Source organism: Quercus lobata, chromosome 5 (assembly GCF_001633185.2).
Source record: "Quercus lobata isolate SW786 chromosome 5, ValleyOak3.0 Primary Assembly, whole genome shotgun sequence".
In the NCBI taxonomy this organism is placed as follows: domain Eukaryota; kingdom Viridiplantae; phylum Streptophyta; class Magnoliopsida; order Fagales; family Fagaceae; genus Quercus; species Quercus lobata.
In genome coordinates this window covers 11103863-11130376 of record NC_044908.1, presented here as the reverse complement: position 1 = coordinate 11130376, position 26514 = coordinate 11103863, and the positions used below count along the sequence as shown (strand labels likewise).

At 40.9% G+C, this 26514-nt stretch overlaps 1 protein-coding gene across 4 annotated transcripts; it reads left to right on the top strand.

Moving 5' to 3' along the window:
• Positions 1 to 689: 689 nt before the first annotated feature.
• LOC115993147 (putative UPF0481 protein At3g02645) lies at positions 690 to 26514 on the top strand. Of its 4 annotated transcripts, XM_031117436.1 has the most exons (5): positions 690 to 801; positions 14580 to 14654; positions 16662 to 16709; positions 22788 to 22835; positions 25037 to 26514. In XM_031117436.1, the coding sequence occupies exon 5, from the start codon at positions 25038 to 25040 to the stop codon at positions 26340 to 26342; it is 1305 nt and encodes a 434-aa protein (XP_030973296.1). In that variant the 5' UTR covers positions 690 to 801; positions 14580 to 14654; positions 16662 to 16709; positions 22788 to 22835; position 25037; the 3' UTR covers positions 26343 to 26514. The 4 variants fall into 4 exon arrangements, with proteins under 4 accessions (XP_030973296.1, XP_030973295.1, XP_030973294.1 ...); XM_031117435.1 differs by lacking the exon at positions 22788 to 22835 and having other exon boundaries at positions 16676 to 16709; XM_031117434.1 differs by lacking the exon at positions 22788 to 22835.

Genomic DNA, 26514 nt, shown 5'->3' with positions numbered 1-26514 from the left:
AAAGATAAGGCTTTTATTTCTACCGCAAGAACTATTTAGGTATGTATCCCTTGCAAGCACACATGAACTTAAATTGTCTTTTAATATATGCATGCTTTATTATTTTCTAATAGTTTTCCCGTGCATCGCACGGATTAGCGACTAGTTAAGGTAAAAAAATAATCTTAACGTTAGTTTGAAATTTAAACTAATAACAATTAATTATCTATAATTTATTATAAAAATATTACGTACAGAATATCTCTCCTATTTTTAACACTTCAGAGACAGCTGGCCGTCGCGCCTTTCTATGCAAAGGTGAAATGGCCCACCACTAATGATGCAAACGTGAATGGCTGGTCCGTGACTAAAAATATGCAAAGTACCGAGCTATTCTTTTCAGAGACAGCTGGCTGTTAATCCTTCAAAAACAAAAAAACAAAAAACAAAAGCTGTCAGAACCAACGGAAGAAAAATATCTCAGAATTTTTTATTGCATTCCTTTCCACCTTCTTGACCCAAAACGTGTTTCATGAAGTTTATATACGTACAAATTAATTATTGTGACAAGAAAATATATGACGTAATGCCAAATGAGAAATAATGCCGAATAATTATGAGAATCTAGTTGTAGTTTTTTTTACATATATAACGTCGGTTTGAATATAACTTATTTTGCTAAATCAATCAAACACTCTACTCTCCTGGGTTTTGTTTGGTTGCTGTGAGAAGTGAGATCTTAGAAACATAGTAAATTGCATGAGCTGTCGAGTTGAACTTTTAAAGCGCCGTTCTTTCAGCTGCTACACATTAATAACTGAGGTAGGCTTTGGTAACCTTTCCCACTCAAGTTCCTTTGTTTATAAAAAAAAAAAAAAAAAAAAAGTTCCTTTGTTTATCAATTTATTTATAGTTTCTCGACCAAAAAAAAAAAAATCAATTTATTTTTTTCTTCGTAATATTATCTTACCGAAATAGCACTGTCTACAAATATAAAATTATGGGATTAAATTTTATAAACACTTGGTGTAAAATTTTTGGTTTACATCTTACAATAAAGACATGCCAAATATATACATACACACTTTTTTCTTTTCTCTTTTTGAGAACTCTCTTTTTGTCCAATTTCATTCTAACAAATTTTACTGCACCTTTAAAGCATTCATATTGATACGGATATAATAGAAAAAATATGTTAAATTTACACTTTAAAGTTTAAAATTATCAACATCAGTTAAGTTGAAATGGTGTAAATATTTATAGTTGTTACAGTAACCATGTATATTTACACAGTGACTATTCATTTGTATATTATATTTTTTTTCTCACCTCAAATATGCTCTCTCTCTCCCTCTTCCCCTCAATCTGTTCTCTCTCTATCTCATCTCTCCAAACTCATAAAATGTATTCTAATAAAATGTTATGTAAAATAGATAATCTGATGTGGGGTATTTTGTAAAGTGGTTAAGTGAAATAGAGAAAAGTAGGTTTTTATTTTAAAATAGACAAAAATTTTACACCAATTGATGTGAATACTCTTAAGCAGACAAGCCCAAACCCCCTTTTATTATTAATGCATTAAATTAAATATTTCCATAAAAATATTTCATTTCCAAGTATTTTATGCTTTTCATCTCAAATTTCAAATTCCCACCATAACAATGGTACTCTTACAACTTTTGTTTTTGTTTTTGTTTTTTTTTTTTTTTGTTTTTTAATAATTTGATAATTAAAGTGAGGGGATTTTAATTTTGAAGATCTCTATTAAAAATACCAAAATTTGTCAGTTGAACTCCAAGACTTTTTGTATCGTACTTTCAAACCAACAATATAAATTAATTAAAATTTTGTCTTCTAACTCTCATGTAGAACAAAAACTATAGAATCAATCTTATTTTTATAAACTATCATTAATGTAGGATTACATACTTCTAGAATAATACTATAGACACAATAATTTTCATATATATTTTTTAATAATAGTTGAGTTGGGTTTTTATTTTTCTTGTTCAGGTTCACCACTAACTTCATATCATCATCTATCGTTATTAACAAATTTTCACTTTGGAAATTATGCGAAATTTTGTGGCCCTAGAGTTATTGATATTTCTATAGATATATTTGAGCTATTGCACAGTCTTTTCTTATTTTATACTAAGATCAATATAAGATTTCCGAATCAACAAGGGAAAAAATAATCTATCACCTGATTGGCATGGTTTAGAATGGAGCTAGATCATTATTTATCTGCAAAGGTCATTGTGGGGCCCGGCCCAAAAATAATGGGCCACTCCAAATCCAGGCCCATCCGAGGAGCGTCCTTTCCAAGGAGAGGCCACACATGAAGCGTTACTCAATCCCAGCAACGCCCAGGAAGCCTGTCCGAGGAGTAACTCCTCCTCGGACATCACGAAGCCCAGACCAAGAGCCATCCCCAGCCAATTCAGTTCACCCTCCAGACATATAAAATGAATAAAATCCAAAATATCCCTCGAAAAGCTACCACCACATTAATTGCGCCCCAACTAACCTCATGGCCGCATTAATGAGGAAAAGACCCCTGAACAGTACCGCCTTGGCCTCTGCAACTCACAAAGGGAGTGGTGAGGGCGGCTGATGGGACAGGCGCTCAAGTGAATGCTTAGATGATCAACAGGTGTAAGGTTGAGATGAAAGAAGGAGAGCTATATAATGTAATGCAGTCCCCCCAAAGAAGGGGACGGAAAAAACTGTATGAAGACCTAAAGAGAAAAGGAATAGAAGGAGACTTGAGAAATCCTCCCCGTGTCTTTTATCTTCTGCAACCGCCTTATCCATGCATTCGACCGAACAGGCTCACTGAAGCCAAGTTCTTTCACCCATTCTCTACGAACATTCATTGTGGGTTGCGTCTTGGGTCAAAGCCTGATCATTAGAATTTGGGCCAAGAAAATCGTGCAACTACAATTGGCGCCGTCTGTGGGAAGAACTAGGGCATCAGCAGGCACAACGGTCAAGCATGGCAGAACTAAATCCGCACCAGGGGAATCCTCACCAGGCCGACTCCCAACGGACACAACTCGTCGAGTCCCAGAGGCAGAATAACCCCGTCAACCCAGGCCACAGGGGAGATCGTGAGGGAAGTGTGCAAACTATCCGGACAAGCCAGAGTCACACTCAGATAAGAAGCCACGCTTCCCAGAGGCGAAAGAGTCACCAGGACATGCAAAGAGAGATAGATGATCTGAAGAGAAAGTTGCGACGAACCCAGCGAAAACGATCTCCTTCAGACTCAGACGGGTCCTCTAATGCGGAGGATGTGAGTTACCGACGGAGGTCAAGGACCCCCCCAAGTGAAACTTTTTCCTACGTAAAGGAACCGCGCCACGTGCGGAAGTATGAGAGCACATCCAGCAGGGGCTCGGGAAACGATGCCATGAAGAAGGCGTTGGACCAGGTCTCGAGATCCCCCTTCACGTATAGAATTGAAGAGGCTAAGCTGCCTCGACGGTTCAACCAGCCGACGTTCACCATCTATAGCGGTCGAACAGACCCGGTAGAGCATGTGAGCCAGTTTAACCAAAAGATGGCGATCTACTCGAAAGATGAGGCCCTGATGTGTAAAATCTTCCCATCCAGCCTGGGATCAATGGCGATGAGGTGGTTCAATGGCCTAAAGGCAAATTCCGTAAGCTCATACAAGCAGCTCACTCGGGATTTCTGCACCCGCTTCATCACCAGCACCAGAGTCCCCAGGCCCCTCGGTTCGCTACTGTCCTTGTCCATGCACGAGGGAGAGACTCTGAAAGCATACTCGGACAGATACTGGGAGGTGTACAACGACCTGGATGACAACCATGATGCGGTCGCTATCAGCACGTTCAAGAGCGGGCTCCCCACCGACCATGGCTTGAGAAAATCCCTCACTGGTAAACCGGTTGCCAACATCGATCAGCTGAGGGATAGGATTAACAAGTACAAAAGAGTGGAGGAAGATCAACTGCAAGGGAGGGGTAAGGATAAAGTTATCCCCCCCAAAGCAAACGACTTCAGGTCGGAACGGCACAATCCTGGTCAGCCGAGGAGAGATTTTTCGCGACAGGCGGGCCAGAGCAACCCGCAGGCAGTGAATGCCGTATTCAGGGAGCCAGTACAGCAAGTGTTGGAGAAAGTACGGAATGAGCCCTACTTCAGGTGGCCAGGAAAGATGGCCGGAGACTCTTCCAGGCGTAACCAGAACCTGTACTGCCACTATCATCAGGATCATGGGCATACTACTGAGGACTGCAGGAATCTATGGAATCACCTAGATCAGTTGGTCCGAGAAGGAAAGCTACGTCACCTACTGCACCCGTCAAGTGGCCATCCCGGCCGAACAACACAAGAGCCCCGAAAGGACGTATCCTTGGGACCCCCCACCGGGACGATACATGTCATCCTTGCTGCACCAGGAAGGACGGGGCCGCCCACTCCCAGGGTGTTAGTTGTTGATCGGTTCCCCCCTGAGGGTAGGCAAGGAGAGCCCAAAAGGTCAAGAAAGGGAAGCTCTCTGGTACTGGGTTTCTCGGACGAAGATAAGAGAGGAACTATTCAACCCCACGATGATGCCTTGGTGGTCACGCTGAGGATCGGGGGCTTCGACGTGAAGAGGGTGATGGTGGATTCGGGAAGTGCGGTAGAGATAATGTACCCCGACCTATACAAGGGGCTGAACCTGAAGCCAGAAGATTTGGCCGCTTATGACTCCCCTCTTCTCAGTTTTGAGGGAAGGATGGTCACGCCAAAAGGACAGATCCGACTGCCCGTACAGACTGGAGCGGAGATAGTGGAGGTAAATTTTATTGTGGTTGACGCTTATTCGCCTTACACTGCGATAATGGCAAGGCCGTGGATCCATGCCCTGGAGGCCGTGACCTCCACACTTCACCAAAAAGTGAAATACCCCTCCCGAGGACAAGTAGAAGAGCTCCGAGGAGATCAAGCCGTGGCTAGGAAGTGTATGGTGGCCGCCGTTTTACATCAGCCCCTAATCAAGTCCTCGGTCCCGGAGAGCTTATAGCAACTAACTCCCTCGGCGAGCCAAGGCGAGGGGCTGGTCGAGGAGATAAGGTGCGAAGGTCTGGATAGGATTGCTGTCAATGACGACCCTGAGAAGTTCTTTCAGGTCGGCTCTGAATTACCTTCCCAGGAAAAAGAGGAGTTGGTCGGATTTCTCAGGGAGAATGTCGACGTGTTCGCGTGGGACGCATACGACGCCCCGGGAGTTGATCCCAGCTTTATTTGTCACCACCTGAACGTCAACCCCTCTTCAACTCCAAAGAAACAGCCGCCTCGACGTCCTTCGAAGGAACACGCCAGTGCCGTAAGGGACGAGGTGGCGAAATTAAAAAGGGCAGGGGCTATCAAAGAGGTCTTTTACCCCGAATGGTTGGCAAACACAGTGGTGGTAAGAAAGAAGACAGGGAAGTGGAGGGTCTGTGTGGACTTCACGGACCTGAACAAGGCATGCCCGAAAGACCCATTCCCCCTACCCCGAATCGACCGATTGGTGGATGCAACCGTGGGCCACCCTCGAATGAGCTTCCTGGACGCCTTTCAAGGCTATCATCAGATACCCCTTGCGCCTGACGACCAAGAAAAAACGGCTTTCATGACGCCCATCGGGAACTTTCATTATAAGGTAATGCCGTTTGGACTGAAGAACGCAGGCTCAACATATCAAAGGATGATGACTCGGATGTTCGAGCCACAGCTGGGCAAGATCATTGAGATTTATATAGACGACATGGTTGTGAAGAGCAAAAGGGTTTCCGAGCACGTGAGTGACCTCGGAGCGATCTTCGCTATCTTAAGGAAGCACCGGTTGCGGCTGAATGCTTCCAAATGCTCATTTGGGGTCGGGTCTGGGAAATTCTTAGGGTACATGGTCACTCACAGGGGAATAGAAGTAAGTCCCGACCAGATCAAAGCCATTAACAGCCTACAGGTTCCTCGGAATCCGAAAGAAGTGCAGAAGCTCACTGGCATGATTGCGGCACTAAACCGGTTCATATCACGATCGGCGGATCGATGTCGGCCTTTTTACCTCCTGATAAACAAATGGAAAGGGTTTGAATGGTCGGAGGATTGCGCTCAGGCTTTCCAGCAGCTTAAGGACTACCTGTCTCGACCACCCATCATGTCCAGCCCTGAGGCAGATGAGGTGCTGTTTGCGTATATTGCCGTAGCTCCCCATGCTGTGAGCTTGGTGCTGATACGGGATGACAATGGGGTGCAGCGGCCGGTTTACTATGTGAGCAAATCATTGCACGAAGCCGAGGTACGGTACCTTCCTTTGGAAAAGGCAATTCTGGCGATAGTGCATGCGACCCGTAAGCTCCCTCATTACTTTCAGGCGTATACGGTCATCGTTTTAACTCAGCTTCCCCTTCGAGCAGTGCTTCGCAGCGCTGACTATACAGGCAGGATCGCCATGTGGAGTGCGCTCTTGGGAGCCTTTGACATCAAATATATGCCCAGATCCTCCGTCAAGGGACAGGTCCTCGCGGACTTGGTGGCAGAGTTTGCTGAGCCCTCTTTAGAAACAATGACTGAGAAGAAAGACATGGATGAGAAGTCGGTTGGCGTGATTTCAGCAGTCGAGACCAGGCCATGGAAGGTCTACGTGGATGGAGCGGCTAACCAAAGAGGGTCAGGAGTTGGGATAGTTATAATATCCCCGGACGGTGCTGCTATTGAAAAATCTTTGAGGCTCGGGTTCTCAGCCACGAACAATGAAGCCGAATACGAAGCCTTACTTCAAGGGATGATGATGGTTCACAGATTGGGCGGCACAGTAATAGAAGCATTCTCGGACTCCAGACTAGTGGTCGGACAAGTGATGGGTGAGCTGGAAGCTCGAGATACCAGGATGCAAGAATATCTGGGACAAGTCAAGCGGCTACAGACGAATTTTGAACCTTTCAATCTAACGCACATCTCCAGGAGTGCAAACACCCATGCAGACTCGCTGGCCACCCTCGCCACGTCCTCAGCGCACAATCTGCCGCGAATGATCCTGGTTGAAGACTTAGCCCAGGCAAGCCCTATCAGCGGAAGCCCGGCCAGAGTCCATCAGATCAGAAAGAGCCACTGCTGGATGGATCCCATAAAGAACTTCCTTCAGAATGACGTCTTGCCGGAAGAAAAGCTGGAAGCCGATAAGATACGGAGGAATGCTCCTCGGTTCTGGCTATCCGAGGACCACCAATTATATTGGCGCTCCTATTCTGGACCGTACCTACTCTGTGTACATCCAGAGGAGTCCGAGTCTCTGCTTGAGGAGTTGCATGAAGGAATTTGTGGAAGTCACACCGGAGGAAGGTCGCTGGCGCATAGGGCACTCACCCAGGGATACTGGTGGCCGAACATGCAAAGGGAGGCCCAGGAGTACGCCAAAAAGTGCGATCAGTGCCAGAGATTTGCTCCGAATATCCACCAACCCGGAGGGGTTCTTAACCCCCTCTCTAGCCCGTGGCCGTTTGCGCAGTGGGGTCTTGATATTGTCGGACCTTTTCCTAAAGCCGCGGGGAATAAGCGATACATCATAGTCGGGACCGATTACTTCACTAAATGGGTGGAGGCTGAGCCTTTGGCCAACATTAGGGACGTGGATGCCCAGAAATTCATCTGGAAGAACATTATCACCCGCTTCGGAATCCCGCGTACACTCATTTCCGACAACGGTCTTCAATTCGACAGTAAAAGCTTTAGAGAGTACTGCCGCGAGCTTGGAATCATTAACCGATACTCCACCCCTGCCTATCCCCAGGGAAATGGACAGGTGGAGGCCGTGAACAAGGTCATAGTGAACGGACTAAAGAAAAGGCTGGATGAGGCAAAGGGAAGATGGATAGAGGAGCTCCCGCACGTTCTATGGACCTATCGGACAACGCCACGGCGGTCAACCGGTGAGACCCCCTTTTCATTGACTTATGGGGCAGAGGCTGTACTCCCAATTGAGAACAACTTTCCTACGCTGAGATCTGCTTCGTTTACTCCGGACGGCAACGATGAGTTGTTGGAAAGAAATCTAGACTTAGCCGAAGAAAGAAGGGAAAAAGCAACGATTCATATGGCCTATTATCACCAAAAGCTGAGACAGGGATACGATGCCAATGTCAAGCTACGACCCCTTGGTCCCGGCGATCTCGTGATGAGGAAGGTCCTTGGCAGCGCGAAAAACCCCTCTTGGGGCAAGTTGGGGCCCAATTGGGAAGGACCGTACCGTATAATATCCGTAGCTGGAATAGGCGCCTACTATCTAGAAGATTTGGATGAAAAAGCTGTACCTCGACCGTGGAATGTAAATAACCTCAGAAGATATTATTATTAACGAAAATGGCTTCGCCCACATTTTGTTTATTGGTTATCCACTTCTTGCTGATCTGCATGACAATCCTTATAAGTCTGAAACAGAACCTAAGTCCTGCATGGCTCCTTGGACCACAGACTTAGGGGAAATTAACACTTAAAAAGACTTCGTAAGTCTTGGACAGAACCAAGGTCTTGCATGGTCCTCGGACTCAAGCCTATGGGGAAACCAAGTACAAAAAGAAAAATCGCGTAAGTCTTGGACAGAACCAAGGTCTTGCATGGTCTCGGACTCAAGCCTATGGGGAAACCAAGTAAAAAAGAAAAATGCGTAAGTCTTGGACAGAACCAAGGTCTTGCATGGTCCTCGGACTCAAGCCTATGGGGAAACCTATGGGGAAACCAAGTACAAAAAGAAAAATCGCGTAAGTCTTGGACAGAACCAAGGTCTTGCATGGTCCTCGGACTCAAGCCTATGGGGAAACCAAGTACAAAAAAGAAAAATCGCGTAAGTCTTGGACAGAACCAAGGTCTTGCATGGTCCTCGGACTCAAGCCTATGGGGAAACCAAGTACAAAAAGAAAAATCGCGTTAAGTCTTGGACAGAACCAAGGTCTTGCATGGTCCTCGGACTCAAGCCTATGGGGAAACCAAGTACAAAAAAGAAAAATCGCGTAAGTCTTGGACAGAACCAAGGTCTTGCATGGTCCTCGGACTCAAGCCTATGGGAAACCAAGTACAAAAAGAAAAATCGCGTAAGTCTTGGACAGAACCAAGGTCTTGCATGGTCCTCGGACTCAAGCCTATGGGGAAACCAAGTACAAAAAGAAAAATCGCGTAAGTCTTGGACAGAACCAAGGTCTTGCATGGCCCTCGGACTCAAGCTATGGGAACCAAAGTGCAACAAAAGAAAAATCAGCGTAAGTCTTGGACAGAACCAAGGTCTTGCATGGTCTCGGACCTCAAAGCCTATGGGGAAACCAAGTACAAAAAGAAAATCGCGTTAAGTCTTGGACAGAACAAGGTCTGCTGGTCCTCGGACTCGAAGCCTATCGGGGAAACCAAAGTACAAAAAGAAAAATCGCGTTAAGTTCTTGGACAGACACAAGGTCTTGCATGGTCTCGGGACTCAAACTATGCGGGAAACAAGAAAAAAGAATGCGTAAGTCTGGACAGACAAGGTCTGCATGGTCCTCGGACTCAAGCCTATGGGAAAACCAAGTACAGAAAAAATAAAATCGCGTTAAGTCTTGGACAGAACCAAGGTCTTGCATGGTCCTCGGACTCAAGCCTATGGGAAAACCAAGTACAGAAAAAGAAAAATCGCGTAAAGTCTTGGACAGAACAAAGGTCTTGCATGGTCCTCGGACTCAAGCCTATGGGAAAACCAAGTACAGAAAAAATAAAATCGCGTAAAGTCTTGGACAGAACCAAGGTCTTGCATGGTCCTCAGACTCAGGCCTATGGGAAAACCAAGTACGAAAAAGAAAAATCGCGTAAAGTCTTGGACAGAACCAAGGTCTTGCATGGTCCTCGGACTCAAGCCTATGGGAAAACCAAGTACAAAAAGAAAAATCGCGTTAAGTCTTGGACAGAACCAAGGTCTTGCATGGTCCTCGGACTCAAGCCTATGGGGAAACCAAGTACGAAAAGAAAAATCGCGTTAAGTCTTGGACAGAACCAAGGTCTTGCATGGTCCTCGGACTCAAGCCTATGGGGAAACCAAGTACAAAAAAGAAAAATCGCGTAAGTCTTGGACAGAACCAAGGTCTTGCATGGTCCTCGGACTCAAGCCTATGGGGAAACCAAGTACAAAAAGAAAAATCGCGTAAGTCTTGGACAGAACCAAGGTCTTGCATGGTCCTCGGACTCAAGCCTATGGGGAAACCAAGTACAAAAAAGCAGAATCGCATAAGTTCTAGACAGAACCTAAGTCCTGCGTGGCACTTCGGACCACAGACTTAGAGAAAACTACTACTGGTGACAGATCGGGAGATTATCGCTTAAAGGAAATCATTTCTATGCGCGGCACACATCCATCGAGAGCCATATCTGCATCATTGCAAGTATTTAAAGTAAAACGCTACTGGCATATATCCATAGAGAGCCAAACTAACATTCCAGATTAATATTTCGAGTACACTGGAAAGAGAGGTCCTTACAAAAAATGGAAAAACAGGACGGCTCTCATATAAAAAAAAAGAGAAAGAAAGAGTACAAAAAACAAAAGCCTAAAAGACTAAGCCTCAACAGGGGGATCTTCCTTCTGCTCGGGCTGAGGAGGAGGAGCCTCAACGACTAAGTCTATGGCGGGACTCTTCGTCATCTCAGGCACAAGGGCGGTATCAGGCGCCGCCAAATCCTGCTCTGAAGTCACTTGGGCACCATCAGGATTCGCTCGGATCTCCTGAGGATAGAAGATGTTCTCGGGCAGTCTTAGTGCCGAATCCGCAGGAACTCCTGCAGCATCGAGAGCATGAGCCCAGGAGATACTGCAGTAATCCCTGCACACCTCGGGGACCTCCTCTGATAGCCTGGCCTCCGTCTCCTCAGCCCCAAGCTGGCGAGCAGCATTCTTCTCGGCCTCTGTAGCCTCTCGGATCAGCTGAGCCTCCTCTTTGACCTTTCTCAGTTCATCCTCGACCTTTTGCAGGGCAGTTTTGAGATCCTGCACTGCCTGCCTCTCGGTGACAAGGTTGAGCTGCGTCGAGTATAGCTCCTTGCGCTGGTCCTCCGCCTGGGTCTCGGCGCTCTTCAGACCAGATTCTGCACTCTTGCGCCGGTGCTCCGACTCCTTAAACTCGTTCGTGAGTTTAAGGTGATCGTGCCTGAGGGACCCCAAGGTCTTCTCCACCTCCGTCCGAGCCTGGATCTCGACCTCAGTCCGATTACGTTCACTTCGGCAGAATTCCTCAGCCACGAATACCTGCTGAGTAATCTACAGACAAAACCAAAATGCTTTAAAAATATCTAACGAGATCAAAAGAGTTAATGAAACAGTAGAAGGATCACTTACCATCGCAAGATCCCTTTTAAGGGATAGGAAGATCTCGGACTGAGAGAAACGCCTGTAAGCCTCCATGTCCCGAGGAAGGAGCAGGGGCAGCTCTAAGGCCTCAGCCACGTACCCAGCTCGGCCGCGGTTGTACTCTCTGATCGAGGCATTGTAAGGGATTGCAACCCCCTCCAACTCCAATTTGGGGCTCCATACACGCGGAGTAACCCGTACATCCGCAAGGCTCTCCTCGTCCCTACTCTCCGAGGAATTGCCCCTTCTGCTCCTCGGAGCCCGAGCAGTCTTCTGCTGCTTGGTGGGCTGAGCAGCCACCTCACCCTCCTCAGGGGTGTCAACCGGTCTCTTCTTCTTCAGGTCCGGATTGACCTTGAGACCAGGTTCCAAAGTTCCTTGAGGGACCACGGGAGGAAGGGCCTTGGCTTGTGGTGAAGGAGGTCCCTTCGATGATTGGCCTTTCCCTCTGGAACCCAACAGCTCCTTCAGAGTTTTTCCCTTTCCTGCCATGGGCTCCGTCTCTTCGTCCGAAGTGTCGTCCGAGCAGATAACAAGGGAAGGAGCACCAACCGCCGAATGTCGATCCCGCTCTCCTTCGGGATCGGAAAATTCCGCTAAGGGGGATTGCTGGACTTCCTCCTCAAAATGGAACTCGTCTATCTCTTCCTCAAGAGAGAGACGAGACGACTCAGCTTCTTCTTCAACTTGAACGGCAACGCCAGGCTCGTCTGGCGGAGGTAACTGCTCTGCCAAGTAGGGATTTCTAACACCGGGCAACACAACTGGCGGTAAATCGTGGTCGGCTAGGAACCCGTCCCTGGACACGTCAATCCTGGCCAGCCTCGGACTGCCAGCCCTTATAGCGTGACCGATCGCCTGGAAAGAGCTGCTTAAAGGTTGATAGCCCAAAACTAGATGAGCCGCACGCAACTGTCCGTCCTCGGAAATGTAAATCTCCGACCTCAGAAGGTAGTTCAACGCTGGCACGTTCACAAGGCTAAGCCGAGGAGCTACGTGAGATTTATCTGCAAACAACCAAGAAGAGTGGGGTTAGTTCAAGAAATCTACCAGTTATAAGGAAAGCAGTAAAAATAAACCCTCAACACTAATTCCTCTCCTAACAAGGACCGATCCCAAAGGACGCCGCACCTGGGTTTCCTGCCCGAGTTGGACAATGAATACCGTCGAACCACTCCCCAGAAGCAATGAGGAAGTCATTCTTCACGGTCTTATTGGATACCGGGAGACAAGAGATCAACCTAACGTCCTCGTTCCGGGATTTAAGATAATACCCCTCATCCCCGAGGCGGTGACACTCGTACAGATAGGCCACATCGTGCCAAGTAAGGCCTAGGTTCATCCGCTCATCTAGGACATCTACACAGCCTAATATCTTGAACATATTTGGGGCACACTGTTGCGGCGCCAACCTATGGTTGAACAAGTATTCCCTGGTAATCCTACGCATGGGAAGTGTCATCCCTCCCTCTATGAAAGCAATCATGGGAATGACAACTTCTCCCAGACGTTTATCTGTCACTATTCCTTCAAGAGGACAGTACCGCAGCCCAACCCCCGGGGGGATGCGGTATTTAGCCCTAAAGACCTCCATAGCGGCCGGAGTATTTACTAGTTTCTCGAACCTACCCATCTGAACTGAACTGGGAAACGAAAGTAAAGACTGAGCAGAAAAGAAGGGTCCGAGGAGAGAATTGAAACGACGAGATGAGCGAAATGTACTGGTACCTTCACAAAATGCTTGATGGGATGCCTGGAAATCACTCGTGGACGAGACGTTTCGCAGAAAATGGTCACGGCGGCGTAAGGGGCGCAAGTGCTTGTATGTCTCTGGGTTTCGCTGTAGATCTCTGGAGCCCTTTGAGGTTTATGAAACGCAGATAAAGAAGGAACTGAACCCCCCCCTGACGCCTTATATAGTCAAGAGGAGAGAGAAGAAATCACTCCTGCCTAAAAATACGCGAATGAACGATGGTCGTTCGATCCGCGCCGCACCGTTGGATGAAGGGAACATAACGCCTCCGGAAATTAATGGCCACGCCTCGAAAATTGTGGCACGTCAAAGGTCACGATCTGCACACGCGCCCCAGGTCCTCCTTATCCCTATCCACTCATTAACATCAAAACCCCGCTTTTCTCCTTGGAAGGAGATAAAAACCGGAGTTTTGAGGGGCTATTGTGGGGCCCGGCCCAAAAATAATGGGCCACTCCAAATCCAGGCCCATCCGAGGAGCGTCCTTTCCAAGGAGAGGCCACACATGAAGCGTTACTCAATCCCAGCAACGCCCAGGAAGCCTGTCCGAGGAGTAACTCCTCCTCGGACATCACGAAGCCCAGACCAAGAGCCATCCCCAGCCAATTCAGTTCACCCTCCAGACATATAAAATGAATAAAATCCAAAATATCCCTCGAAAAGCTACCACCACATTAATTGCGCCCCAACCAACCTCATGGCCGCATTAATGAGGAAAAGACCCCTGAACAGTACCGCCTTGGCCTCTGCAACTCACAAAGGGAGTGGTGAGGGCGGCTGATGGGACAGGCGCTCAAGTGAATGCTTAGATGATCAACAAGTGTAAGGTTGAGATGAAAGAAGGAGAGCTATATAATGTAATGCAGTCCCCCCAAAGCAGGGGACGGAAAAAACTGTATGAAGACCTAAAGAGAAAAGGAATAGAAGGAGACTTGAGAAATCCTCCCCGTGTCTTTTATCTTCTGCAACCGCCTTATCCATGCATTCGACCGAACAGGCTCACTGAAGCCAAGTTCTTTCACCCATTCTCTACGAACATTCATTGTGGGTTGCGTCTTGGGTCAAAGCCTGATCATTAGAATTTGGGCCAAGAAAATCGTGCAACTACAGTCATTATTTTAGTGTGCTTTGTATCTGCCTTGTTTTATTCCTTGTCTTGTTTTGTTTTGTTTTGTTTTTATTTTTTATTTTTTTTTATGATCAATATACTTTTATCTTCACTGTAAAAAAAGAATATGAACCCCTACTTTAACAAGATGAAATTCAAACACATTTTTATTTTCTTATCTGCCTGTTATATTCCTTTTTTTTTCTGTGATCAATATACTTGTATCTTCACTGTAAAAAAAAGAAGAAGATGAACCCCTATTTTTAAAAAATGAAATCCAAACACACTCTTATTTTCTTATCTGATTGTATTTTATTGCTCATTTGTTTGATTCATTTTGCTTTCCTAACTTAGAAATTTGAAATCCTAATTTTATACAGGAGTTGAAAGTTGTTCAAGTAGGCTTTTTGCTTCCTTTTCAAGGTTGAATCCCTAACAACTAAGAGTTCTCTGAGGTACCATCTCTTTCTCGTTTAACTTCTTGTTATTGTTTGTGTGTTACTTTTGTCGTTGTTTTTGCTGTCGCTTTGACTTGTTGTTGTTGATTTTTCGTTCTTTTTAAATAAAATACTTAGATAAAATTTCATGAATTACTAGTGAATATGGTGATCTTATATTTACATGTTTTCCCTAGCTTAGTTAGAATATTATACATTGAAAAATTTTATAAAGTACTACACGATAACTAATACAAGATCAATGATTAATATGGACCCCTTCTCAATCAAAGTTCTTTACTACATTAGGAAAGCTATTTTTTGGAAATACTTATAGTATTTCATAATTGTAACTAATTATATATACTGCTGGGAATATTGCCTACTGCCTTGATGGATTACTGCCTTACTGACTTGTGTAATAACTGCCTTCTTTGCTGCCCCACTGGCTTATTATATATATATATATATATATGTATGTATGAAATTATGAAGATGCTGTAGTATTTGTAGCAATGCTTGCTGTTGTGTGGTTTTGGAACATTACTTGATGTGTGGAATGGTTGTTAGGTTTAATGTGTTTAGAATCTAAACTTTGGATTGACTTTTATATGCTTGAGTTTTCTTGAGGCAATTTTGAGGTACTGCCCAATGCCCAGGCCTTTAGGCTTACGCAATTTGGAAAATATTTGTTGTAATGTGTGAATGATTAACAGGTGAAAAAAAATGGGATTTTGTGCATTTTTATTTGTTTGATTAATGCCCAGGTTTTACATGCTATTGATTTTTAGCATGTGGTAAAAAATGGTATTTTGTGTGGTATTATCTGTTTGCTATTGTGTCCAGGTTTTACTTTGTATTTTTTTTGTTCTCAAATGTCAATATATGGCCTCTGGGAAGTATAGATTTGGACTGATTATGTTCAAGCAGACCTTGAAGGCCTATTTTAAAGGGTACTAGCCCATTTTAAAAGAAATGATATAAAAAGAGGCCCAATCTGATATAACAAAATTTAGAAAACCCAATAATATTGGCCAAAAAGGCCCAAAAAAATTAAATCCAAGAAAATCTACAAATTTGGTCCAAACTTGTCAAACCATTGAATCTGACCCACCCCAACCGATGACCTGACTCGGTAGATTTGACCCATATTTCGGGTGAGTGCGGGTCAATTTTGCAGTGACCCGTATAAAAAATGAAAAAGTTGTAAGAGAAATTAATAATTTTTTCTATTATTTTTATAAAAAACATTATTAGTAAAATCCTTTATTTATATTACATTGTTGGAAGTTTGAATTGATGATGGCTACATTGGCTGGCGTCTTCTTACTCATTGTGTGTAAGAGCAAAAAATTATACTCTTATCCACAATCTTTGACCAAATCAGTAAGAGGGGTATGGTAGGTGATAATAAGCTTAACAAGCATCCCATCCTTTTGGCCCCTCTTATCTCTCTTTTCTTAAACATATTTCCTCCTTCGAATAATGAAAATGAAGGAAGACAGCTGCTAAGGTTGATTCCCTCAATCATAAAAGACAAAAAAGTGAAGCTCACCATGGCTGATGCTAAGGATGTGCTGGTCTTTCTATCAACCATTTCCTTTAAAATTTTCTTTAATTAGTGCAATATATAAACAGAGGTAATGTTCTCTTCACGTTTACAGAGAGCAATCCAAAAATCCTCTATTTTGTGTCCCTTACTCTATTACAGTTTCCTTCACTTTTTCGGACATTAATACTAGTTCAAAGCCTTGTTTTGTTAGTACACACAACCAAAGTTTGCCATTGAATCTTGGGGGTAATCGTTGTAGTCAATTTCGCACAAATGATAAATTATATCTGGTGGGGTCAAATCACTTCTTAAGACAGTGGGTAAAGTTCCATGCATTTTACTCTTGGTCTACTTGATTTAATTCATCTTATACATTTTCCTTAACAAATATTTCCTAATGGGATTCATCTTGCTTCAATGAGAACTGAGACCATAGATTGCATGAGTTGTTGATAGTTAATTTGTACTTATAGGGTCGATATTTCAGGCTTTCAATCAGCAGCTACACTTCAATAACCGAGGTAGGTTTTCATAACATTTTTCACTCAAGTATTTTTGTCTATCAATGTATTTATTTATTTCCTCATTGTCATCTTACCGAAATAACATTGACTACGCATTTAAAATTATATACAAATTAGATTGTAATTCATGTTTTTGCATGAAATTATTTAACTATAGTGAAAATGAAGTGATTTTAGTTTACCTAGAAGCTTATTTGGATGGATTGAGGAGTAAAGGAAGGGGACCAGGGTTAGATTCGATCATAACCTCATTTGAATGTTTTTTGTGGTGGGAGGAAGGGGGATTTAGAGGGTTCACAACCCCATTTTTTTAATTCTCCCAATTAGAAAATTTTGGAGGGTAGTGTTAGGAATTTAACCTAATCCCTAAACCTATGAGAAACAAAAAATAGATAAAAATGTGCCAAGAAAAATCACACAACATAAATATTTACAAGATTCAATAATGTGTTTGTGTCCACAGTTGCAAGAATTTAAGGAATAGAAAATACAAAAGTGGTCATGCAATACAACTTTCAATACATCAAACCCTAATCCAAAGCAATAGCATATATATCCCAAACAATGGATCCAAAATGAGTCAAAAAAAAATTTCCCATAGCAAATCTCCCAGTAAAAATCGTAACGCATCCAAATTAGGTCAGGCCACAAACCGGATAAAACACAAAACAAAATCAACATAGCCCAATAGGGAGTAGGGGGGAGGGTTTAACTTATATTAAAAAAGTTTAATTTTCAATTATGCCCTTATGATGTCAATTTATATCTAGTTCCTCAAAATAAGCAAGTATGGGTCATTATATTAAATTAATTTAATTTGTCAATTTGATCTTTATGTTAATTTATAGAGTAATGTTATATCCACAAACTATTTTACAAACTAGATTGTCTATGACTTTTAAAGTTATATACAAACTAGATTGTACTTTGTGTTTATGCACAAAACGTTTAACAATAGTATTAAAGATGTGGTTTTATCTAGAATAATGACACAATTTATTTATATTTAAATAATTAATGCACCATCTCCCACAAAAAAATTAATGCACCACTTAACATAATTAACATAACAAAATAAATGTATTTATTCTATTAGTAATCTCAAATAAAAATAGTGTTTTATATAAAATTTACCATAGAAATTCCTCTAATATAAATAATTAATGCATAACTATAGATACTTAATATATACATTTATGCCATTGGTTAATCCAATGAATTAATACTTTTATATAAATATAAATTTTGTTGAGGTAGAAGCCTAAATAATGAGAACCTCTAAAAATGCGCCTCATGCCAGAACTGTACACTCTCTTGCATGAGATTTCTACTTATGTCCAATTTCTTCGCAAGCCTAAACTCACTTTCTCAATGTCTTTTCTTCGTTATGTCCAAAAAGAGATACCATGCTAGATATTCAATGAGAGGAGAGCATTAGCGTGAGGAGTAGCACCATTTCATCGAGAAGAAGGAAAAAATTATCTTAAAAGAAAGCTTAATCCATTACTCAAGAAACTTGTTTAACCTAATTTTCAATCTTTGTCTCTCCGAGTCTGGTGAGGGTAGATCTTCCTCCCCATCTTTGTCTCGCACTCTCAATTAACAATTTAGATTTGTTGAACTTTGATCTCCCATATTTAGGACAGCCGTGTAACTCTCCTTGTTTTTGCTCACTCCTCTTTCTCTTCATCTTTTATTTTTATTCATTTTTTTACGTGACATCAAAGCCACTTTTTTCTGGCCTTCACTAGATTTCGTACATCATGCTAGCCATCACTCGCCTTAACCATTGACTACCACTAATCGTCGTCTTCTAATCGTTGGTCTTTCAAGTGTTCAAAGCCCTCTTTTTAGACTTTTCATGGATCCAAATTCATGTAAAATAATTCCTTTATGCCCTCAAATCCACTGCTCTTACCCTTTTCCATTTGCTGATTGCTTTCCCTTTTTTGTGAGCTTGGTTCACATTTGTGGAGGAAGGCCTTGGATTTGAACTTGATATTTGTCTCAATTACAAACTTTGGCCGACTTTCCACTCCAATATGGGAATTCCAGCAAGCAATTCTTGAACTCCTTTCTTTGCCTTTTAGGTGTTAACAGAGCCTCACACGTGGGGCTGTTTGTAGCTTTGAAGTAGGCCTCACGGGTTGAGCTCATGTTTTGTTTTGTTTTTTTTTTTTTTTTTAACTTATTTTCTTTCCTTATGGACTGCTCATAAAAATAGAGCAAAACACTTGTGGTCCCTTTTTACTTGAGTGTTGGACCAATTAGTTCCATGATCCAAATCTGAACTAATTCAATCCTTTGATAATTTGAGGGCTTTGTTTTGTGAATGGATTATTGGGCTGAAATTTGGGTTTTATTTTACAATAAACAATTTGTGAGATTTAGTGGACCTGATTTTGGTAAGAAGTGGTATCCTTTTGATTGCTGAGAAAGTATGAGGAACAAATTGAAAGACGAAAGTGAATCCAAAATAGTACTTTAACCTTATCAACATGCAAAGGCCCTAATGACCGAGCTATCCTTTTCAATCATAAATGCAGTACGAGACTTTTTCCAGAGAGAGTTGGCTGTTGGGCTTTCTACAGTGCAAAGGTGAATGTAAATACATAATGCTTAGGTGCGTTTCTTTTGGGGGAAAATCTCCCAAACCCGCGTGTTTGGCAGTAACGGAAAATAAAATTTTTCAGAAAATCATTTCCTGTTGACCAACAATTACTACTTTGACCCGGAAATTATTTTACATCCTTATTTTCACTTTAATTCATTTTCGAGAGAGAGAGAGAGAGAGAGAGAGAGAGAGAGAGAGAGAGAGAGAGAGAGAGAGAGAGAAGAGAGAGCCCAGATCGGAGAGCACCGATCGTTGATTGCGCCGCTTGTCGGACGATCGCACCGCGCCAACGAGCGGCGCGATCGACGATCGTGATCGACGAGCGAGCCCATCGGATGATCGCACCGCTCGTCGATCGCGCCGCTCATCGGTCGACGAGCGTGCTCGTCGGATGATCGCACCACTCGTCGATTGACGAGCGTCGTGATTGACAAGCGGTGCACGTCTGACGAGCGCGCTCGTCGATCGACGACCGTCGATCGCGCCGCTCGTCGGACGATCACACCGATCTCGCCTCCGCTCGATGTCGCCTTCACCGCGCGATCTCATCTTCTCCTCCGCCGCGCGATCTCAATTTGACCGGATTTGATGAATTTTTTTGCTGGGTTTTGTTTCTTTTGTGAATGAGTGTGGAATTGATTCATTTTCTTTTGCTAGGTTTTGTTTCTTTTGCCGGATTTGATGCATTTTCTGTAAAAATGTTTGAATGAACCAAACACCAGAATTAATTTTCCGTAAAACAAATTTTGTGACAACCAAACACATGAAAATATTTTTCTTTTAGAAAAATAGCATTTTCGAAAAATGAAATATTTTCTAAAAATGCTTTTATACAAACCAAACACAGCCTTAGACACACCAAACTCCCAGTCAAATTCACACAACATTTACATTTATGTGTCACGAATTTTTACACTTTCACACAAGCCTACCTAATTTATTTGAAAATGCTAAAATCCGGCTAACAGTGAACACATAAAAGCTGTAAAAAGGGGTGTAACATCCCTAGCATAAATGCAATATAATATTACTCGCCTGGGCTATTCTTTTCAGTCATAAATGCAATATAATAATTTCTTTCAATTCTGGTAATTGTACCAAAGAAAATAATTTTTATTGCACCTTCCTAACCCAACCTACTTCATAAAGTTTATACGTACAAATTAATTGCAATAACAAGAAAAGATATAACGTAAGACCACTGAAAAATAAAAGTTGAGATGCTAAATTATTGTAAAATAGTATTATATTATTAATAAAGTAATTTTTTAGAATGTTATAGTAAAAAGATGATATTTTAGGATGTGAATACTCTAAGATTAAAATTTCTACTCTTATCCACAATCTTTGACCAAATCAGTGAGAGGGGTGGGTAGGTGATGATAAACTTAATAAACATCCCATCATTCCGGCCCCTCTTATCTTTCTTTTCTTAAACATATTTCCTCCTTCCAATAATGAAAATGAAGGAAGATAGCTGCTAAGGCATATTCTCTCAATAAGGGTATTTACATCAGCTCTTATATAAATGTGTAAAATATATATTTTGGTCACTTTTATACATTTTGAACAAAAAAACATACTACATCAATCCATTTAAAATCGTGTATAATCATCTAAAATTTCCAACGAGCTACAGTACCCGTGTAAATTTACACGGGCACTGTAGCATGTGTATTTAGTTTTTTATTAATTTTCGTTCGCACCAATTTTTCTCTTTCTTCTCCGTGCACAACGACCTCAACTCCTCATCTTCTTTTCCTCAAATGCACACAAACAAATCCTCACAGAAAAATCAACACAGAGATATACTTGCTAAAAAAAAAAAAAAGGAGATACACAAATACACCCACACGCAAACAAACCCAAACTGAAAAAAAAAAAAAAAGAGACAGATCGGTGCTTATCGGAACGATCGGAGCTCGTGGGTCTCGCTTGATCGGAGCTCGTGGGTATGGGTCTTGCTTGATCGGAGCTAGGGAGATCGGTACTTGTGGATTGGAGCTAGGGAGAACTGAGCTGTGGATCGGTGCTTGTGATCGGAGTTATGGATCGGTGCAGCTGTGGATCGGACCTGTGGATCAGTGCTGCTGTGGATTGATGCTTGTGATCGGAGCTATGGATCGGTGATCGGAGCTGTGATGATATGGATTGGTTTGTGACCGAGAGGGAGAGAGATGAGTATAGAGAGATAGACCGAGAGGGAGAGACTACGTATGGAGAGATAGAAGAGAGAGAGAAAGAAATCAGAAAATATGATAGAGAGAGAGAGAGAGAGAGCGCGTATAAAAACGGGTAAAATGGGTTAGGTGAGAGAAATAATAAAATAATTAAGAAAATTGATTATTTAAATAAGAGAGGTGATAGAATAGATGAACTGATGTGAGTGTTTTGTAAAAGTGATGATGTAAAATAGAAAAAGAAGGTTTTTGGTGTAAAATAGACGGAATCTTTTAGATGAGTTGATGTGAATGCTCTAATAAAAAACGAAAAAGACGAACAAGACGAACAATATGGTCAACGCTCACCATGGCTAATGCTAAGGATGTGCTGATCTTTCAGTCAATCATTTCCTTTAAAATTTATTTAATTAGTACCAGTGGGAGCTATATACAAGGGTGAGGGCCAAGGCCCCCCAAAATTCTAAAAAATTATTTATAATATGTATATATTATTTACATTTTAAAAAATGTAGCATGTAAAAATTGAAGTTTGGCCTCCCTTCTAAATTCTGAGTTATTTCAATGGTGCTCTTAAAAGAAAGAGAAATTGTATTAAAATCATATAATTTAAGAGGTTTAACAAATTAAACAATGTAGAAAATGATAAATTTTTGCACATGTTTAATAGAAGAAATATATGGCTTTTATATAATCATTAAAATTTAGAAGATGATAAATTCACTTTGAAAATTAATTTGTATGTGTGTGTGTGTGTGTAGAGGTTTATCTTAACTAATATATTAGCATCACAACTTGGCCCTCAAATCAAAATTTTTGGCTCTGCCCTGATTAGTGTAATATATAAACAGAGGTAATGTTCTCTTCACATATACAAAGAGAAGTCCAAAAATCCTCTATTTTGTGTCCCTGACTCTATTACAAATTCCTTCACTTTTTCGGACATTTATACTAGTCCAAAGCCTTGTTTTGTGAGTACACACAACCAAAGTTTGCCATTGAATCTTGGGGGTAATCGTCAGAGCCAATTTTGCACAAAGAATAAATTATATCTAGTGGGGTGAAATCACTTCTTAAGACAGTGGGTAAAGTTCCACACCTCGGCTTTCAACCATTGATAATTTTTTTTTCTTTCTTTTCAATTTTACTCTTCGTTTGCTTGATATAATTCATCTTATATATTTTCCTTAACAAACATATCCTAATGGGATTCATTTCGCCTCAATGAGAATTGAGAACCATAGATCACATGAGTTGTTGATAGTTAATTTGTACTTACAGGATCGTTCTTTTAGGCTTTCAATCAGTAACTACACTTCAATAATCGAGGTAGGTTTTCATAACATTTTTCACTCAAGTATTTTTGTCTATCACTGTATTTATTTATTTTCTCATTGTTATCTTACCGAAATAACATTGACTACGCATTTAAAATTATATACAAACTAGATTGTAATTCATGTTTATGCATGGACACATTTAACAATGGTGAAAATGGAGTGATTTTAGTTCACCTAGAAGCTTATTTGGATGGTGAGGGGAGTAGAGGAAGGGGCCTAGGGTTAGGTTTAGTCATAACCTCATTTGAATGTTTTTTGAGGTGGGAGGAAGGGGGATTTAGAGGGGCCACAACCCCACTTTTTTTATTCTCCCAATTAGAAAAATTTGGAGGGTAGTGTTAGGAATTTAACTTAATCCCTAAACCAATGAGAAACAACATATAGATAAAAATATGTGCCAAGAAAAATCACACAACATAAATATTTACAAGGTTCGAAAATGTGTCTGTGTCCACAGAGTTGCAAGGATTTAAGGAAGAGAAAATACAAAAGTGGCCATAAAATACAATTTTCAATACAGCAAACCCTAATCCAAAGCAATAGTATATATATCTCAAACAATGGATCCAAAATGAGTCAAAAAAAATTTCCCCCCAGCAAATCTCCCATTTAAAATCGTAACACATCCAAATTAGGCTAGGTCACAAATTGGATCAAAGACAAACCAAAATCCACATAGCCCAATAGGGAGTAGAGGGGAGGGTTTAACTTATATTAAAAAAAATTTAATTGTCAATTATGCCCTTATGATGTCAATTTATATCTAGTTCCTCAAAATAAGCAAGTATGGGTCATTATATTCAATAAATTTAATTTTTCAATTTTATCTTTATGTTAATTTATATTCAATATTTTTACAAACTATTGATGTAGCAAATTATTATTGATTCTCATCGAGACCCACCACTAACATCATTTTTTTACTTACTAATAATTACTCACTACATAAATGGTTTGTAAAAAAAGTTAAAAAATAGTCTATGGCTTTAGCATTTTCCTGATTTATATGATCATTCCCCTCCCATGTCCTCTCGTTATTTAATTTTTAAACATCCAAACAAAGAGGAGAGATATATATATTCCCCTTCCTCCACTTAATTTTTAAAACATCCAAACAAGGGGAATGAATAACTATTTTCTCCTCTCTCCTCTCATTTCCCCTTACTTTTTACATTCCTCTACCTCCGAACTTCCAAAAACCAAAAAAGTGAGTGAAGTGGTTACCTTAGCTTTAACGCTTGATATTTTGAATGATTCACTTGACACCAAAAGTAGTAAAATTAAAATAAACACTTGGTGTGAAATTAGACTACAATTAGAAACTAATTTGGATTCTTATTGTACTTTGAATATATCACTAGCTTATAATCTATATGTGCATGGATGGATACTATATATATGCACAAATAATTAATTCAAATCGAGCCTTCTAATATTTACGTTTATATACTTGAATTTGCATGCAAATATAATTGACATATAATTAGAATTAGATTAGAATAGACACTTTGCATAAAATTGGAGTTCATTTAAAATATAGAGATACTTGGCATCAAACAATAGAACAATTAAAATGACATTTATCATAAAATTGGAATGCAATTTAGAGTCTTCAAAAAATAGAGTCTTCAAAATTTCTCTCCGCTTTACTTTAATATATTATATATGACCATTTAAATTTTGAAACTAATTAGAACTCTATTACAATTCCAAAAATGATCATTAATTTAAGTAAAAATATTTAAAGGAGAATTTTGTTGACAATATATACCAAGTTCTGAAAAATTACTACCTACCTACGTACCTTTTACGATAATTGAATAACTTCCTAGAGAAAGATAATAAACAATTGCAAAATTCATAGTAATGCTTTTAGCCAAAAAAAAAAAAAAAAAAAAGAACATATTAATAGAAAAACAGAAATTACATTGGTAAGTAAAAATTAAATATATAAATAGTTAACCAATTGCCTTCTTTTTCTTATTGAAGTGGAACAGTTTTCAATATGAACATACTCATCACTCTATCACATGATTTTTTTTTTTTGGAGAAGGCTATCACATGTTTTTTACTAATATTAAATGATTTTAAGTGCTTAAATTGTTATCCTATTAATTATTGTTTTTTCCAAAACCAAAATTGAACTCTCTCATTCAAAATGACAAGAGTCCTTTACAATCTGATTTCTAGGATGATGATAGTAGACGATCAAAATACTCAAAAGGAAGCAGACATTCCAGGTGGAAATGAAAAAAAAAATGATGATTTGGTAATTGAAATTAGAAAAATGGTCGAGAGGCCGGAGATTGAACCATCAAAACAATGCCGTATCTACAAGGTCCCGAACCCGCTCCGAAAATGGAATGAAGAAGCCTACACTCCTCAGGTAGTTTCAATTGGCCCTTTTCACCACAAAAACGAAAGATTGAAAGCCATGGAAGAGCATAAAGAGAGATACTTCAGGAGTTTTTTGCAACGGAGTAAGAAAAACTTGGAGGATTTAGTAGGCGTAATAAGGGACATGGAAGAAAGCATTCGCGGGTGCTATGAAGAAACTATTGTCCTTAACAGTGATAGGTTTGTGAAAATGATATTGCTGGATGCCATCTTCATTCTTGAGCTTTTCATCAGAGAGACTTCAAGAAGTCAGATAAGTGATGATCCTAATGTTGTGGATCCAAGGTCTACTGCTGTGAGGGTTGACTTGCTATTAATTGAAAATCAGCTTCCATTTTTTGTTATTGAGAAATTACACGACCTTGCAATTCCATCTCCCTCCGATTACGGTGGTTTTCGTAAGCTTTCTTTTGACTATTTTGAGTACCTCCCAATGCCGTTCATACAGGCCACTCCCAGTGTGAAAATAGAACACTTCACTGATCTTATTAGAACCTTCCTGCTACCTCCACTCGAGAAGCTACCAGAAAGAAACGAGAGAGCGCTTACACATTTGTACTCTGCAACAAAGCTCCATGAGGCAGGAGTAAAGTTCGAGGCTGTTAAAAGTAAATGCTATTTGGACATAAAATTTGAAAAAGGAGTGTTGAAAATCCCAAGCTTTGATATAGAGACCAAGACGGAAGTTATTGCTCGAAACATTATGGCATTAGAGCAAACTCGCTATATAGAAAATGCATACTATACAGATTACTTTATCTTGTTGGATTTTCTCATCAATACTACAAAAGATGTGGATTTGCTTTGTGATGAAAAAATCTTGAAAAATATTCTAGGTGACAACGATGGAGTAAAATCTATGATTAACAATCTTAACAAAAGTGTCATAGCGGATTGCGTGAGAGATGATTACTTTCGTCTCTGTAAAGAGTTGAATGGTTATTATGAGAATCCTTGGCACAAAAGGAAGGCAATATTAAAAAGTGATTATTTTAACACTCCTTGGAAAACCGCTTCAACAGTGGCTGCTATTATTCTTCTGGTGCTCACTTTTATACAAACAATATTTTCCATCAACCCAGGGATAAAAGCTAAATAGTTTGGATGGGTGTTCCCTGTTCGATGGAATTGATCTTGCCTGTGTAAAATACACAAATTATGTATTTCTTTCTTTGTTATTATTATTGTTAATGTAATTGGTCTTGCCTATGTAAAATACATAGATTGTTGTGTTTCAGCATCCTTGTAGACTACTAGTTTTGTATCTCCAC